At 35.8% G+C, this 19154-nt stretch overlaps 1 protein-coding gene across 6 annotated transcripts in view; it reads right to left on the reverse strand.

The window, feature by feature from the left end:
• plekhg5b (pleckstrin homology domain containing, family G (with RhoGef domain) member 5b) overlaps positions 1–19154 on the reverse strand; it is a gene marked incomplete at its 3' end in the record, with an annotated part of 77067 nt that overhangs the window by 30897 nt on the left and 27016 nt on the right. The window contains exon 1 of one of the 6 annotated variants that reach the window (XM_084427150.1): positions 13717–14327. The exons of 2 other annotated variants lie outside the window; for them this stretch is intronic. In XM_084427150.1, coding sequence (XP_084283276.1) covers positions 13717–13758 — 42 coding nt within the window. In that variant the 5' untranslated portion in view covers positions 13759–14327. Of the gene's footprint in view, positions 1–9858; positions 9880–12130; positions 12424–13716; positions 14328–17438; positions 17499–19154 lie in introns of those variants that run through there. 3 more of the 6 variants (XM_084427151.1, XM_084427153.1, XM_084427152.1) reach the window with 3 other exon arrangements.

The following is a 19154-nucleotide window of genomic DNA, read 5'->3' on the forward strand; positions in this document are numbered from 1 at the left end:
TTACCCATATTCTTCAAAATATCTTCTTTTGTGTTCAGCAGAAGAAAGAAACTCATACAGGTTTGGAACAATTTGAGGGTGAGAAAATGATGACTGAATTTTTGGGTGAACAACATTGGTGCATTTTTAAGCTTAGCCCAAAGTATACTTCAGTTTTTATGCATATGCGAGGGTCCGCGTATAGTGTGTGTGTGATGCACTTTGTACACGCAGTTCCCACACGCGCACTGAATTTGGTTTGCACTAATAAGTTGTTCCACAAGGTGGCAAAACTGGCCCAGGCCATTGTATAACATTAGAAAATGAAACTTAAGAGACGGAAACACCAGAGACTGCGACAACAACAAGACGCCCGCATGAGGGGGTTATGAGATTGCCGCAACGTTAGTTTAAAAAATACAAAATAAATTTTTGTCGGTCATCATAACTTCTGGAGAGAAATAGCGCAGACACTGGACAAAGATGAAACTTTCTAGAGCGCATGTGTCAACCGCTGGCGTTCACATACGCTACCAAATGGAGTAAACTTTGAAAGGCTATAAGTATAATTTAGTCAGAGCTTTATAGATACTCATAAACGTAAAGATGAATGGGCACATATTGGGGGGAAAAAGCAAAATTTTGGTCTCCATTGGCATTGCATTCTCTATGAAAAAGGTTTTCAAATTTAGGTCCAGGGATTCCCTGAGGTCTGCAAAAAAAAAATCCCAAATAAAACAATTCTGAACTTGTACTCCACAAAAACTTTACACAATAAAATTAGAACGATATAGCAGAATAAACATATAATATGCAAATTAGTGCAGTCAAATCGATTAATCACGATTAATCGCATCTAACATAAAAGTTTGTTTACATAATATATATGTGTGTATATTTATTATTAAATTATATATCATATATACATGTCTGTGTCTGTCTGTGTATATACATATATACCCACACACACACATATATATACACGTGTATTTTATGTGCGTGTGTATAGTTCAGACACACACAGACATGTAATATATATAAATTTAATAATATATGAAGAGTTCAGATGCAAAAAGTGCCATCTGAAATTTTCTTCTAGAATGATCATTTTTATAAAGCTTGTATATTTAAGTTAAGTAATTTCACTTAAATGACAATAGGTAATTTGCAATGCCATTTAAGTGAAATTTTTGAACTTAAATATACGAGCTTGATAAAAATGATCATTCTAGAAGAAAATTTCAGATGGCACTTAGAGGCTTTTGCATCTGAACTCTTCATATATACACATTATGTAAACAAACTGTTATGTTCGATGCGATTAATCAAGATTAATCGATTTGACAGCACTAATACAAATGCATGCAGAAAGTGATCAACAGTGATCTAACACGCACACAATAACTAAAGCACATTAGATTTTTTAATAGTGGGGATTATGACTGATTATGAGAGAAAAGACTACAGGTCATTCCTCTTTACAGTAAAACTTCCTGCACAGCAGTCAACAGAACAGCCTGTGTACTCACGTAATGTGTGTTTGCCATGAGTCGCTGCTATGACAACTGGCAGCTTTTTCTGTGCTGTTAGGAGTTTGGAGAGCCGAGCTGAATCACCGGTGGGGACTAATGTTCTCTGACGAGTTACGGCACATTTGTCTGAAGGAAAACAGGACTCATCGCCGTTTATGGATTGGCTGACAGTGTGAACCTGACCCCGGGGCAGTGGCATGAGAAGCGCGATCACGTATTCACACCCGTTTAGTGACGAGGAGAGAGGTGATAAAGAAGTTCTGGAGAAGGCTGAGGTGAAAGATGAGAATAGCTTTGCGCCGAGAAAGCTCTCACTACCTTCTTAGCCAGCTTCCTTCTAAAACAGCATACTACTGATTTGACATGGGCAGCTTCTCTCGAAATGGTCACTCAGTCACATCACACAATTAGCAGTCCTTTAAGTGCACTTAAAACTCTCGACTTGAGTTGATTTCAATCAGTGTTATTGCTAACTAAAAAAAAAAAACTATATATGTGTAGTAGTGTATATAGTATATGTTACTATATATGTGTAATTTAATCTGTAATTAAAGTGAAAATTTGACATCTTGTTTTGCCAACTAATTAAAATAAATAAGTCTGTTAGTACTAAAGTAAACTAAAGTACTAAAATTACTGAAGCCAAAAACTAAACAAAAATAGAAATATAAAAAACTAATACAAATTACTAAAATGTAAACTAAAATGAATAATTTATATAAAAATAAAAGCCAATTCAAAATATTAATAAAATGTCATAATAGCCTATATAATTAATAGTCAAAATAATTTATATTTTATTAGAACATTGCTAAGCTAAGAATATGACCCTGTAAAACGCACAATGATGTTCTGTAAAACATTGGATACTTCTCAGTCCACCATTGGACAGCTAAAATGTGGTTATCTTAGTAGGCAGAATCATGTTTTTGATTGTTTCAAACAACCTCACATATGGAGCACACCTATAATACGTACGCCATTTTGTATAAATAAAAAAATAAAATAATCACTCAAGAAGCCATTTTAAATGTTATAAGCGAATTTGGGCATCACAAACAATATAATGTGTAATGTACAAAAATTTTGAAATTTGCTTTACAAACACGCACAATTGAGTCTTTCTGAAACAGCTTAATCGAGAGACTTCAAGCATGTTATGTGCTGACCAAACAGTTGGGCAATTAAGGGACCCTCAGCCAGGGATCAAAGCCAAGGACAGCTGAGTGTGTGTGTGTGTGTCTGTGTAGGCTGTCTGATTTTGAAGTTGTGCTGGATTACCCATGGGCCTCAGTAAGGGGCAATGTGTTTGGAGTGTGGAGGTGAATGTAAGTGAACAGCAGAGAGAAACAGACAGCTGTGAACACACACAAGTGTCCAGAGGGGCTTATCGAATTTAGGGACATGTGGCACCATTCTTAGCTATATTACATGTGCACACTCACAACAAAAACAAAAATGTACTTAGTTAAAGGTACACTACGTAACTTTTTTTGATCAAAACGAACAAAATTTAAATAATGAGTCAATACATCATCAGTCCTTCTTCCAAAACGTGTTTTGTCGTACCCCGATTAACTATGGTAAACTTACTTTATGCGTTTACATTTTAGACCTGTCGGGGAAATTACGTACACGCGTCACTCGCCCGTGCGCGTTTCGTCATCTCCATAAATAGAGTAAAGTTGCTCCGGCTCCTTTGACGTGTGTATGGTGTGTGAGTGCCATATAGTTGTCACAACGAGTGAGAAAAGTTGACATGGAGCAGCTAAATCTCCAACCTCCGGAGAATCACCCGTTTAAAACAAACATCGAACAGAGAAGAGTCGGCTGGCAAAAAGAGAACACGATAGAGCTCGTAATAAAACCAGAATCAACATTAGCCTGGCTTTTTGGAGATGGCGAAAACTGAGGAATTTGAAATGTTGTAAAAGTGACGCGGAGAGGTCTTGTACGTCACTCTATAGATCAACATTCATCGCAATTCTGCCCTCTTGAGTCACTTCAAAGATTTGACATCCCGAAGTTATCAATAACGTCACAAAATGTGTCAGTGGAAGGACAGTGATGTATCAGAACTCATAAGTATTACAGTGACATATACAAGCAAAGCATGAGGGCTCGTATCATAAATGTATAAAAACCGTGCTCTTCTTTTTCATATCCTTGTCTTTGCTTTTTATATTGCCTGTGCATAAATGATAAATTATAAATAAAAGCGTAATACTTCCATAAGACAGCATGCTGCGTGACGTCTTTTTATCATTCTTTTGCACATGCAGGTCAGTCCAGGACCATGATCTGTAGCACTGGAATCTCATATTGATCACATTTAAAACAACAATGTGAACAGCTACACAAAAAAATTAAGAAATCGGATCTGAGCAATAAATCAGAATTGAGCACGAATGTAGCCTATAATTCAACAGGTGAGTAAAGTATTTTATTGAACAGATACATTTCGCCATATGTAGCTGAAGGAATCCACTGCTGCTTCAATGTATATGTAATGAGTGATTATAATCAAGGTATTAATCAATATTTTTCCTTCTAAATATCAAATGAGTTGAATGACTTCCTGGAGATTCTACTTTGTTATAGAAGTTACAGTGTGATTACTGAAATGTTCTTTTCATGTATTCTCTAATGTCTGTATTTGATATCTGAATGCAGTAACAGCGCTTGCTCATTTAGCCCGGCTTCCAGAAATGAAATGAAATTTTGTTGAGAAATGTCTTCAACGTGTCAATACATACATCTGTTTTTCTAGGGTACTCTGACAACTATGGTCACAGGGGTCAATGAAGTCTATAGTTTAAGGGACCATCTCTTTGTTAAAGCCTTATTTTCCAGTTAGACTAAAGTGTAGAGACAGAATGTATTATCTTGATGTTTTGAGAGGACTCTCCTGTTTATAGTTGTGGTTCTGGACATCTGCGACCTGGAAGGTCATGACGTGCCTAACTTCAGGGTCCGAGTGTCAGCTGCATAGTCGATGGAGATATGCTTCTGTCTATCTGTATATGTGTGGAAAATTACAATGTTGATCTATTCTTAGCCAATGAGAATCATTCAACCTGAAGCAAGGACGTAGCTTAGGATTTGGTGAAGGGTATAATTGTTGTGATCTTTGTTACTGTAAGCGGGGCGGCCTACGAAGCCTTGAAGCTGATTTCTGCTGATGAAACTGCAAACTATCTTCAGTAAATCTATTTACTATATTAATTTATTATAAATCTGACTCCGGGTCTTCTTTCAAACATCTGGTCATTGGGTCCTAAACTCTTACCCCGTAACATAGCTCTCTAACAGAAACAAAGCACAACCAAAACAATGTTCTCCCACAAAATGCATGTAGCTTTTTTTTAAATCGCTAGTTGCATTTTGTTCCTTTAACAAAAAGCTTGAAATAGCATGGCTAAAACGACCAAAAATCAAATTACTTGTAACCGGAAATGTGTTTCGTTCCTCGTTACGACAGATAAAACGACCACCATCCCCATTTATCAGAGCTCATTCATTTGAGGATTATGACGTTATGTGGGCTTTAATAATTGCATGCCCTCATTTCTCCATCAATAATCTTTCAAGCAATTAAGCCTTGATTTGCAAAAGCTTTTCATTAATGAAAAATCTGTTTTTTTTTTATATATATTTCATCAGCATCAATCTGCAAAGTTGACCTGGAGTGAAGGGGACCCATGGTGAACAGGTTTTCTGGTCTATATGTGGCTATATGTGCTGTGCAGACAGTGTGAAGAGTTTCAGGTCAAATGTCAAATGCAGTGTCCTTTAGTGCAGGATTAAACCGTCTGCCACAAAACTGAGCACCTGTTCCCTTTAACTGCACAGCTCGCTTGGTCTTATATAATGTACATTTTCATCCCTCTTTCGCACACAGATAATCGTGTCAGCGTTTAATCTCTCCTTTCATGGAAAGCTGCACGAGAAATTTGCCCTCGCCATTTGGAAGGGCGAATGAAATTATGCGCGAGCAACAATGAACCGTGGAAAACGCTACTAACTACTTTTATCATGCATCATTTTTTAATATTTTGTCTAGTATCAACATAGCATGATGAAATAATGCTAAATCCCAGTTTTGTCACAATTATACTGCACCAACATGTTTTAAATGCAGTTTTTTTTTTATCTGCAGGTCCACAATGTTCACTTCTTTTATTGTAAAAAATAAATGGTATTATTAGATTATATAAAGATACTGCCCATTTAAAGTACCTTAAAACTTAACAAGCACAGTTTCCTCTCATGTCTTGATGCATTTCCTGTTGAAACAGGATGTTTAGGACATTTCAAAGGGCTCGTTTATTTCATTAATAATACTGTTTTTTTTTTGTTTTGTTTTTTTAAATAGTCCTTAGTTATAACATAGCACACATAAAGATGACTTTCTACAGCCAAATAGATTGAAGATGGAGGGTCATTCTCATTCTAGATAGCATTAAATTGTACAATTTGTGCAGTGCAACACAAGTCATCAATATATTTGTTCTGTTGTCGCAAAGACAGTCAATTTTAAATGCATATACAGTATTTGTTAAAAGTGAACTCCTAATTTTCTAAAGAAATAGCTTGTTCAACTAGGAACTCTAAACTGGGTCACAGGATATGCTGAAACTCAAACAGAGGGACATCACAAAATTGAGCAACATCAAATAAAACTTGAAGGGGAAAATTTTTTAAAAAGCACACCTGTGCAAGGCATATTTGCATAGGCATGCAAACGCTTCACACTATCATATGATTGCGCATATATATATATATATATATATATATATATATATATATATATACACATACATATATACATACATACACACACACTACCTGAAATCAGCTGCTAATGCATAAGCGTAATTAATGGAGTTAGTGAAAGTCGCACCAAAAACAACACACTCTCTTCAACACGCTTCTCCCTTTTCTCACCCTGACTATATGAGATGTGAAACTGGATTCATGGCTGATCATCATTGAGGCTGTGGTGCTCACGTGGGAGGCATGAGTTTGAGTTTGAATCTGAGTCTGTGACAAAAGGCCAAACGAGAGCTGAAACTTACTGACAACAGCTTCAGTTTCTAACTAAATCATGAATCATCACTGCAGTGCAATAGATTATGAAACATCTCACATGTATTGCCATAATTTCAACCTCAGACACCACACCTAAGGACACGTTTGCTGACCTTCTAATGCATTTTGCATTTAAAAACGTGAAAAGTGGGTTGAATTTGAACCAGGTTGATATAATCCGTGCTTTTGAAGAAGATAACAGGTTAGTGGCATTAAATAAAAAATACTCAGTTTGTTTGTGGCAGGGTTACTATAGTTATCTAAAATGATATCATTAATTACGCATACAGCGAGCGCATTTAGCACAGCACACAGCATTGTTTGGGATGTTCGATAAGTTCCATCGTGAAATATATGAAATAAAAGCCGTCCAATCAGGTTGTGAACATATCCCTATGCCTTTAGGTTCACTGTAAAATCCCAATGTGAACGCTAGGAGGACCAGGACTAATTTTGATTTATTTTTTGGTCCGGACCAAACAACCAAACTACAAGTGTGAACACACCCTCAGTCATGTTTTCCACTTTTAATGAAAACAATAACTAAACAGAACGATTCTTAAACACACAAAGTCTGATGATTAAAAACAGGCTTAAAATCAGCCCAACCCTGACAGCATCATGGTGTGATTAGTGTGAGAAACCGGTCTGAATCGCTAAACAGCCTTAAATGTCTTGATTCACACTCACGCATCTGTGAATTTCCCGTCTTGACGCTTATGACGTCTATAAACATTGACACGCTGTCGCTTAAACACAACAGACCAAAACATACATTCAGACTCATTAAACGCTGATTCATATCCCTCTTGAGTTCAACCCAAATACAGTTATCTGTCAAGCTACGCTTACTAAGACAAACAGTCATCCAGAAAAGAGTTAACTACACTAATCTAACCATTTAGAGTGAGTAAGAGTTCTGCTACAGCTGTTCGAAGTCTCAGCTGTTTTTTTCCATTTATATAATTTCTTATGAGGATGTCTGCAAAAAAACTGAGAGCTGGGTGTGTACTTGCGAACTTGAAGCATAGCCAAATTTTTCCATAAAAACAAACGTGACTTGTGTCACAAGGACATTATTATGATTTAAAAGAATAAAATAAAAGTAACAAATCATATGAACCATGGGAATAATAAATATCCATATAAAATATAAGCATGGATAATGGCACAGCATCATGTCACTGCATCTAACCTGTCTTTTATGTTATTCTCTAAGTTCTTTAGTTTGCAAACTACACCCAGACACATGGTGTGGTTTAGTAATTACGTGAATGAGCAATTACGCAACTGAAGCAGCAGCCAAACATCTTTTGACTTCTTTGCTCCTGTGCCCATAGAAAAAACAACCAATGAAGGAAGTGAAATCAGAGCTGTTGCAGTTTGCGTTGGTTTTCAGTACCAGACTCCTCTGGACCGAGAACTACCATACTCGCCACAGCCGTTGACTCCAAAACAAGCGTCTGGCTCATAAAGTACACATTAAAAGAAGATATATTAAAAAATAAAAAGGCATTTACGCAAGCCAAGGCGGTGTTATATTAGCTTGGTTCACCACGCTTTGTTTTCCCTTGAGTTCTCTTAAACTAGGGCTAAAAACAGAAGCCACATTATTGCAATTCTTTTGAACAAACTGTGAGTCCACATGGTTTTTAGCTTGTTTTGTTTTGTTTTATCGTAAAGGAATAATTTCATCCACTCCAAACCTTCTTACGTAATCTCTTATACCTCCAAACCAAAATACAAATGGCTACAGGCGAACTCTTCCAGAATTTCAATGCAAGTGAACGTTTGGAAAAGTATACTAACTGTACGCTTTTGTCATTTCTGCAATATGTATGCTGTGCGCAGCGTCCACATTGTCTATGCATGGACAATCCTACCACAAATGGTAAAAGTGCATATTATACAGTACAAAAATGTAGGGTTAGTAATATTTGCTGTTCTTTTTAACTTTCTATTCATCAAAGAATCCTGAAAAAATAACAAATGTTTCTTGAGCAGCAAATAAGCATATTTGACTTATGATTAAGGATCATCTGTTCAAACTTGCAAACATTTAAAATGTCTTACACTGTAAAACCCAATAAGTTAACTCAACTCAAACTGATTGAGGAAACTGATTGCTTCAAACGATTTAAGTTTAAAACCAAATACAAATGAGTATTTTGAACTTATATATATTGAGTCATATTCACTCATAATTTAGTGTTGGTTTAGTCAATCATTTTGAGTATATATAACTTGAATATTTTAAGTTCATTCCACTCATTTAGAGCTAAAATAACAAACAGTTTTTTTAATTAAAGTTAAATGTACTCATTTTGTTTAGTGACTTTCAGTGTTAGGTTTTACAGTGTACTTATCCCTAAGTCGATATAGCTGGACACTACCCTACTGAATTAAACATGCAAAGTGATGAGTAGTAAAGTTTGAAGCATGTATCATAATATAATTTGTTTCAGATAAAGTACATACAGTGCAGTATTCAGCGAGTAGCAGCAATATTCCAAACACAGGCACAGAGTTGTCTCTAAAAGAGATAAAACTGGTCTAAATCAAGGAAATACGAGAAGTCACCCAAGTATGCTGACAGGGGCTAGTGACTGATGGGTCACAGCTTTGGGTCAGTGGACATCCGGAACAATTAAGAGGAAAGAACGCATTACCACACCAGTGGCCCAGATGCATGTCGGAATACAGTGACCGCGGTCTAAATTTACCCTATTTAGGACACAAGATTGAGGTGCTACTGCAGGATTATGACATTTAGCAAGCAGAAAACTGTCATATTATAGACTATTTTTATAATTTTATGGCCTTTTTGAAGTACTATACTAGCCCGGTTCAAAATAAGCATTCATTTTACGAACAAAAACCATCTAGGATATTCATCAACATGTATTATTTCCTCAAAAGAAAGTCACACAGGTTTGGAAAGACAAAGGTGAAAAAATGACTACAGAATTTTAATTTCATGTGAACTACTCAGAAACACTTTACAATAAGGTTTAAATTGTTAAAGTGCCCCTATTATGCCATTTCAAAGGCTCTTAATTTTGTTTTGGAGGTGTCCTACAATAGGTTTACATGCATCCAAGGCCAAAAAACACTTGAATTTTCTTATAATTTACATTGCAGCATCACCTCTTTTCTCAGTGTCTGAAAAAGGATTCGGTCTCTCTAAACTCAGATGGCCCAGTCTCTTGTGATTGGTCTACCGCTTACAGCATGTGTCAAAGGAAACGCACCTTACCATATCTGAATTTCAGCTCCGGATCTTCCTCAGCACTTGTTACACAGTGACGATGAACAGTAATGATGGTGACAGTTTTACTGTATCAATTCCAGTGCGAGTCCTCATCCTTTGGAAGTGCAGAAAAGAGGATTTGCTTTTGCAGCGCAGAAAACACTGTCTTCTCGACAAGTTGACAACACAAACCAAACTCTTCCGGTCTCAGCAACAACTACAACATTTAAGTAGTAGACGATGGTCGTGGGCAGCCAATGAAATCCATAGGCTGGAATTATGCAAATTTGTTACAAACCTACTTAAGTTCGTGCAGGAAGTAAGACTATAATTACTGATGACTCGTTTCAGGCCGTTCAGAATCGGTTCTTTCTTTGGGAGACAATAACTTTGATCTTTGAGGACCCAAATATCTATATTACACACTACATGAAAGGAAATAATTATCTGAAAAGCTTAATAGTGGCACTTTAATAAAGCTACTTAATGCCACCAATGTTAATGTTAGTTAATAAAAATGCTAATGTTAGTTTAAAGTGCATTAACTAATGAAATGATTTAAAAAATGATTAAGTAATGGTTGAGATTAACTTTAACTAAGATTAATAAATGCTGTAGAAGTATTGTTCATTGTTAGTTCATGTCAACTAATATAGTTACCTAATATTAACAAATGAAAGTGTCACTGCATATTCTTACAAATCAACCCGGTTGATCTAATCCAAAACAACTCCATACTAACAAATCAAGTTCCACTATGGAGGCTGCCAGCGGTTGATCCCTCATTTTAGGAGATTTATCTTGAGCATTCATGCTAAATAAAATCTTCCAGAATTAACCTGCAGCTTTAACAGCCGGGCAGATGAAACCGAAAGAACGTAGCCAAACTTCTGTTTGTTTTGTCATGGTTTGAGTCAAACACAGACCACAAAAGACCAGCCATAAACAGTCTGGCTGACCAGCCCATTCACAGAAGCTGATGACAAATGTCTGTGGAGTGGTGTGGGATTTCCATGCTTACATACAGAGAACATGAAAGGCCTATTTGGTCACCATGGCAGGGCTAAAACTTCCTTGAGTGACTAATACTGAGAAAGCCTTTTTAAACTAAACCTGTGGTTCACGTACAAGCCTCTGCACAATCACTTCCCTCGAAGAGCAAAGTTCACTCCAGGCCAACAGAGTTTGCCAACTCTGGGACAAGCTCACAAGATCTCGTGTCCATTAAATAAAGGCTATTAGCACAAAAGAGACCTATTTTGGTTCTCTCCTCTCCAAATTGCTTTCCACCAGAAGTTTTCCACACATTACACAGTGCCCTAAATCGAGCTAAAAGTTCTGCAAGGTAGATCTTCATTATTTCAGTTAAAAAAAAAAAAAAAAAAATTTTTGGTTGCCATTCTAAACCGCAAGAGCTCAAGACAAATGTGCAGCACTCTCAATCTCAACCTCAACCTCAAAATAAAGGTTCCAAAAGGAGGTTTTGGTTCCATTTTTGGTTCCCCAAAGAAGTTTCAGTGATCATTTCTTCTAAGAACCTTTTTTTTTTCTTAGTGTGAAGAACATTTTAACAATCTAAAGAACATTTTCCCACTATAAAGAACTTTCAATGGAAAAGTTCCATGGATGGAAAAGGTTCTTCATGGAAGCCATTAAAGAACCTATATTTTTAAGAGTGCAAGTATGACCGGAAGGACAATCCATGCTAATGGAGCAGTGGAAACCGACTAACTTCACTTTTTCGCAAGAAACATTCCACTCAGTGTGTGTTTCAACATGTAGCATCAGCAAAACCAAATGTGCATGTACACACCCACACCCACACCTGGAATACAGCCACCATTATCACAAAAGTAAGCAAAAAAATGATTTACAATGCGATTTTTTTTTTTTTTTTGACTGATTTCAGAATTGATGTCGAGATAAGACAAAAATTTACCATGAAGGACTTTAGCTAACAGTATTTCTCCCTTTGGTTTATTATAAAAAAAATTAAATGAAAATGTACCAACGTTCACAAATCGCTGCAAGAGTGAAATCTCATAAATATTGCCCTGCTTAAACCCAATTAGCGACAATAACTTGTTCATCATGTTTGCAAGACTTGCTTAAACATGCTTTGAAATTAAAGCTAAAAGTTCAATCATTCACATTAATATTAATCTAAATGACATAAAATAGACATTTAAGAAAGAAAAAGCTCAAGCAAGCATTATTAATGTCTACCCATCTGCTGTCTAACCAGAGACATATGAAACGGAGACAGAAGAAAACTCACCAGCAGCTGCGCGCAATCTACTCAAACTCTGTCAAGTGCGCTGAGAGCCGTTCTCAAGCTCAACTCCGTGACGCAACACTGCTATCCATAGCTTTAGGGGAGGAATAGGAGGAGAAAGAGACATACAGGAAAGAGGGAGGGAGAGAGGCAGAGAAAGAGAGAGAGAGAGTCTAGAAGGAAGTGAAAGGAGAGGGAACGCTACATTCGAAGTTGATTTCTCTCTTAGCGAGGAAAGCACTATATCTCACAAAACAAGTCGAAAAAATAAAACGAATATAGAAACAAAACAAAATACAAAGCAAGAAAAGTTTGTTAAAAAAAGCTAGATCAAGTGTCAAACTTTCATATGTGAACATCAAATATACAAATCAATGTATATAAATTACAAATCTCTTGAACATTATATCACTACCCAACACCCTTTTTAAAATGCTAAATACAATAAAAAATATAAAGGGACTAAAATATAAAATTACACATAAATATACATATACATACATATACATATGATATGTATATATGTATGTATATGTATATATATATATATATATATATATATATATATATAAATATATATATATATATATATATATAAGAAAATATAATATGTATATCTTTCTATCAAATTAAATAAAAAACAGCATATAGAGATTTTCTTTTTTTTTTGCATTGACATTTTCATGACAGTTATGTAGATTTTCTCCCAAAGTTTCATAACCATATTGCACCCAAATGTTTTACCTGATTTATTTTAGTAATATAGTAGTTTTGTCATTATTATGCAAATCACAAATTATAAACCGTTCAACAAACACTAACATTATGAGTTAATACTTCACAATTTAAGTACTGTATATTTTTTGCATTATAGAAATTAGAGGAAATTTGAATTATGGTAATGAGACTTGAAGGGAAAATTTGTTAAATACAATGGGCCTCATTCACCAATATCTTCCTAAGAATTCTCTTAACTTTGTACTTAATAAACTTCCTAAGAAAAGTCTACGTCGGATTCATGACATGTTCTTAAACAACAGAGTTGTTCACACCTGTGTTCTTAGGATAGATGAATCCCACGCCTTCGTAATTAAAAAGCGTGTGCCAGTTGTTTCTGATTAAGAAAAAACACCCCACAAATTCCCATATAAGGACATCGAAATTCTACTGCAACAGGTAAATGCCAAACAAAGCATAATATTTGATTTAATCAGCTTAATTGCTTATGTAAATTGCAGTGTTAGTGTTTCTTTGCATACAATTTTTTTTTTTTTTTCAACAAATGATCAGATATACATTACAGTAAAATACTATCATTGTATTTACCACATATCATTGTATACCACCATTGTTCCATGGTACAGATTCAGGAAAAAAAAAAAGTGGCGTATCCCTTTAAACTCTTCCCACTACTCATCTTCATCCAAACAATCCACACAATTTTCTGCCGAAATCTGTGCGCTCATACACCACCGATATCAACATATGCATGTCATAACCAAGAAAAATGAATCACCAAACATTAATAAAGGAAAATCTTTACAAATGATTAGAAGGCATGTCTCTCTGGCATACTATGAAGCACTCACCAGCAGTCTGTCAGAGTCGCACGAGTGTTTGCATGTGTGCATGTTGCTCCACACTTCTGAACGCCAAACCTCTGTCTTCTATTCTCACTCCAGAGCAAACTGAACCTTCCCCTGCAGTCTGGCAGGATTTGCTGGACCGGGGTGCTTTCAATCTAATAACTCCGTAAGCTGGTGTGTGTGGTGTGTTATACAAGGTGAACGTCTCTATCCCTGGAGAATATCCGTGTGGCATTTCCTGCAACGCTGAAGCTGTTTAGACCCCCGGGCTGTGTTTGTGGGACTTTTTTTTAACTGCCAGAGACTCTATACAAGAATGTGTGGGGAGGAAGACATCAGATTAAATCTTGTTGACAGTATAGTATGTAGAGCGGGACCCAGTGTGTGTTCACTACTACGCCTCCATCCCCGCACACACAATGCACATAAAACTGTGGGTCAAGAATTTAGTTTTTTATTTTTGTTCTTATACATTTTTTTCTCTCTCTATTCTCGTTTTATGTATGAACGTACGTATCTAGAGCTCATGGAAACCATTCCAAACCTGGTGAATAAAGCTAACTCTGATTCTAATGTTCAGGTGAAGCTTATCTGTGAATATCAGTTCACATGAACTGCTTTAATTGATTCTTTGAAGAGAGATGATCAATATTTGGGTAAAGTGCTACAAAAAGGAAAGTATGACGCCTGAAAATTTGTGTATACTGATGACACATCATAATTTCGGTCATTAAAAACATTACGCAGTATTAAAGGGATAGTTCACCCAAAAATGAAAATGCTGTCATCATTTACTCGCCCTCATGTTGTTCCAAACCTGTATGACTTTCTTTCTTCTGCCGAACACAAAAGAAGATATTTTGAAGAAAGTCGGTAACCAAACGACTGATGGACCCCATTGACTTCCATAGTAGGGAAAAAAAAATACTATGGAAGTCAATGGGGACCAGCAACTGTTTAATTACCAACCTTCTTTAAAATATCTTCTTTTGTGTTCGGCAGAAGAAAGGAAATCATACAGGTTTGGAACAACATGAGGGTGAGTAAATGATGACAGCATTTTCATTTTTGGGTGAACTACCCCTTTAAGAGCATCTCGGAAATAATTGATTCTGATTGGTCAATCGCTTTTGTTCAGTAGATTGATAATTGAAATAAAGCTGAAATAAAATCCTATATATTAGATGAAAAATAATACAAATTAAAGCTATACAGTAGTCAACATTTGAAGTGGATCAAAAAAGTTCATCAAAGTTGTCCTAAGACGAGAACGGGTATTGTTCAAAATTCATGTATAACTTTGATGAAAGGTTTTGATCCACTTCAAATGTTGACTACTGTAGAAATACATAATAATAAAAATGGCAAAAACAACTAAACCTAAAACTATTTGAAAAAATAATTTTCAGTAACTTAAAGCTGAAAAACTTGTTGCCTTTACTACTGTAAACCCTAACACTCAAAATAATTAATTGGTTTGAGTAGGACAAACTTAAATTAAACTAATTAGTTCAGTCAAATTAATTTTTATGAGTATTTAGCACTTTCTTTTTCTTTCAAGTTCACAGAACTGATATATTTTAAGTAAACTGAACTGTTTCATTGTTTTGAGTTTTATGAAATGATTTATTTTAATTTAAACAAACTTAAGTTTAACTGAAATGGCTGGGATGTCTATTTCCCAGCATGCTTTGCCGATGGCACTTGAATGGGAAAGTAAATGCTAAAATTAAGTGTAATATAATGTGTTTTTTTGTGCAAGATTAATGTTAAGTGGGAGATTTAGTAGTGATTAATGTTTTGTTATGCTAATTTAGAAGAATTTCTGTTAATGTTGGTTTTAGGATAGTTACCATCATGGTGACAAGTGGTGCATGCGGCTTGATTTGAGAGCAAATAAAATCTTTATATTGTTGTACTCATACAGCAACTGCTGTATAACATACTATTGTTAGCATGATCACATAATAGTATGTTAGTAAACTAGCTTGTTAATACTATAAGTTAATACTAAAGAAAGTGTTCACATTGAGATTACATGAAGGTTTTAAGTTTAATGTATGAAATAGGTTACTCTGATTTTAATTGTTCTTAACTTGAAATTTTTAAGTACAAACTTAAAATATTAAATTCTGCTTACTTAAACTTTGAATTTCAAAACTTAAAAAAATTGAGGCAATCGATTGCCTTACATTTTTTGAGTTCTGCTAACTTATTCGGGTTTACAGTTGGCCTACTAAAATTATAAAAAAATATAATTATAATACATCAAATATTTTTAAAAACTAGGGTTGGGTATCGTTTTTTGTTTTGTTTTTCGATACCGGTGCCAAATCGATACTTATAAAATGGTACCGGTGCCTAAACGGTGACTGAACCGATACTAAAAAACTAAAAAAGAGAGAGCCTCAAAACGATGGTGAATGACATTAAAGAACGGCTTTTTTTATTGAATGTTTTTTTTTTTTTAATATTAACATTTTAAAGTAAATATATAAATATAAGTAGTCTAAATACAAAACACACAAAAAATTACATAAATTCACAATAAAACCTAAGCCAATCAGAGTCAATCGCGGCATTCTGTGGTCATGTTTGTGATGTGAATGTTATTTGCTATATAGCTGTGCTCTCTTTCTTCTCATGTGATATAATTCCAGTCAAGCATTCTATGTCCATTTTGTGAATTATATTGTGACTGCTATTTTGAAGTGTTGTGCGATGATGTAATGTGTGTGAGAACGGAAATGAAAGAGTAAACAAGATGGATGAAGTTTGCAACTCATGTCTCGTATGCTTTATTGCTTCTTACTAACTCCTGACAGACACCGGAAATTTCTTTACTTTATTTGGTAAGAAGCTGTGTATCAAGTGGGACAAATGTACAGCCAGTTATCACAAAATAAACCCCTTTAGGGCTTACACAAGACCCCTGATCAGCCTGTATCCAATACATATAATGTTTAACAGATCATAAGTTAATGTTTTAGTTAAAGATTTTCAAACAGAAACAGAAACTTTAGCCACAATAGCCAGATATTTGCATGGGGGGAAGAGTACAGATCAACTGGTTTAACATTGCTACATCTGACCAAACAGATCTCTCTCCAAACTGATGTCATTGGTGGAGTCAACACTGTTGTGTTGAGCTGGTTGGGATGCTCAAACAAACAATGTTTCGAAACCACCGGGGAGCTGATCATGTCACATAAATCCTGTCAGTCAAACATATAAGGAGCAAATCCTAATGAACCCCAAAACAGATGACTGCACAACACTAGTTTACAGAGATTTACCACAGTACTACAGAAAACACCACACCCTCGACAAAACGCTCTGAAAGGGAGGTCTGTTTTAGTTCTGCTTTATTGCATCAGCATTGTATTAGCAGGATTAGAAACTTAGGGCGTAAAATACGCTTGGTGTACTAGTCCACCTGAGTCATATCGAGCCCACCTCTACCAAACACACTCTCTCCTGGTCGACTAGAGACGGATCTGAGGTTCAAGAGCTCCCTAAACAAAACTCAATGTTCCTCTGGCATTCAAAGTAAACCACGCTGAGCTTCACTTAAATCCTCTACAATTAGCTTCCTACATAAGAGACAGTGTGTGTGTGTGTGTGTCTGTTTGGGGAATAGTATCCCATCCCTCCAGAACCCCCTGCCGTCTACCGCAATTAAAAGAGTCTATATTTAAAGAGGCAGACAGCAGCAATACGATTACCTGAGAGGATCAGGTGCTCCAGGCAAAGCAATCGGGAAGATCCGGCATAAGTGCTTCCACACATCTGATGCCCATCTGACGCAATACAGACCTTTCTGTCATAACGCAAGGACACAAGGACACAGGGCAGTCCTGCCTATGTGTTGTGACTGTTCAAACACTACGATAGTCCGAATATCTTATCTAAAGGTACAACAATTTCAAGCCTGACAAACCAAATTTCTTCATAGCTCAAAAAAGTTCAAAAGTTTGGGGTTTGCTGAGATTTTTTAATATTTTTTGAAAGAAGGCACTTTGAAAGAATGCCCACCAAGACTACATTTATTTGATCAAAAATACAGTAAAAGTAGTGTGAAATATTATTTCAATTTAAAATAATTATTTCAATTAAAAAAGTCATTTATCCCTGTAATGCAAAGCTGAATTTTCAGCATCATTACTCCAGTCTTCAGTGTCACATGATCCTTCAGAAATCATTATGATATGCTGATTTTCTGCTCTTATTATTATCAACAATTGTTGTTGAGATTTTGTGGAAACTGTGCTATATTTTTTCAGGATTCTTTAATAAATATAAAAGTTCAAAAGAGCGCAGAGAGTGTTAATTTTGGACCTAAATGCAACTAAACAACTAGTAATCTTGCACTACGCTGATAAATGTTTCCAGCAAGCAGGGATTAATTGTCCATTTCTGAGAAACCAACATTATGCAATAGCTTTTTTCCCAAGAAAGTGTGCAAACCCTCCCAGAAAACACCTGACACCTGGCCATATGTCAAATATCAATCGGAGCTTATTTTGCCATTAATCCGTGTGGCTTCATTTACGAAATCACAACGGCTGATGCCTTAGCTGATGAATGAAAATGCTCATGTGCGGTTTGTGTGATTGATGAACGACTGGTGTCAGATGGTCTCGTGTCATGCACCAGTCAAAAGGCACCCCATGTGTTCGGCATTGAAAAGCCATTATCCAACTCTGACCGGCAGATTTTCGTGCCCCGTCCACATCCTCAATGCCAGCAGACGCTCCAACGGTGAGCGGTCAGTGACCATCACGCAATAGTGAAGTAATCCTTCCATTCCTTCACAAAGGAAACCGCTCATCTGGGTCTTCGCTCGCTCATTTCATCTTATGAGCCATTACCTTGTCCACTGAAGCTGAATTTATGCTTTCGGTGGTTATTTAATGGCATTACAATCTGTGGGGAAAATTCAACTGGGGCACACATCTTAATTCAGACATGGACGAAAGCAAACACGCGCTGGATCCTGAGTGCAAAAGAATACTCTGCCACAAAAACCTGTTAAACCTTGAAATACGCTACTAACTATTTTGTTTATAAGTAAAAATGCGCCTAGAGTTATTTTTAGTGCCTTACTGGGCTTGATCAGCCAAATACACACTTATTTGTAAAAAAAAAAAAAAAAAAAAAGCCTGTCAATGTCCCTCATAAATCCAGTCGTTCATCTCTTACATGAACATAAATGGTTGAGAAAGAAAGTGCATGTCTATCAGTATATTAGATCAGTGCATTCGCTCTTAAAGTGACAGCAGCCTAATAAACCTGCTTTGTTCTATAGTAGTTTTAGGTAGGTCTATTTCATTTGTGTCTTTTTTCTATTGTAGTTTTTATATCCTATTGCTTGTAATAATTTTTATTTGTTACATGTCTTCAGTGAGCTTGAGCTTTTTTGAAAAAAATGTTTTTACGTA

Source organism: Rutilus rutilus (genome assembly GCF_951802725.1).
Source record: "Rutilus rutilus genome assembly, chromosome: 13".
NCBI classification, from domain to species: Eukaryota; Metazoa; Chordata; class Actinopteri; order Cypriniformes; family Leuciscidae; genus Rutilus; species Rutilus rutilus.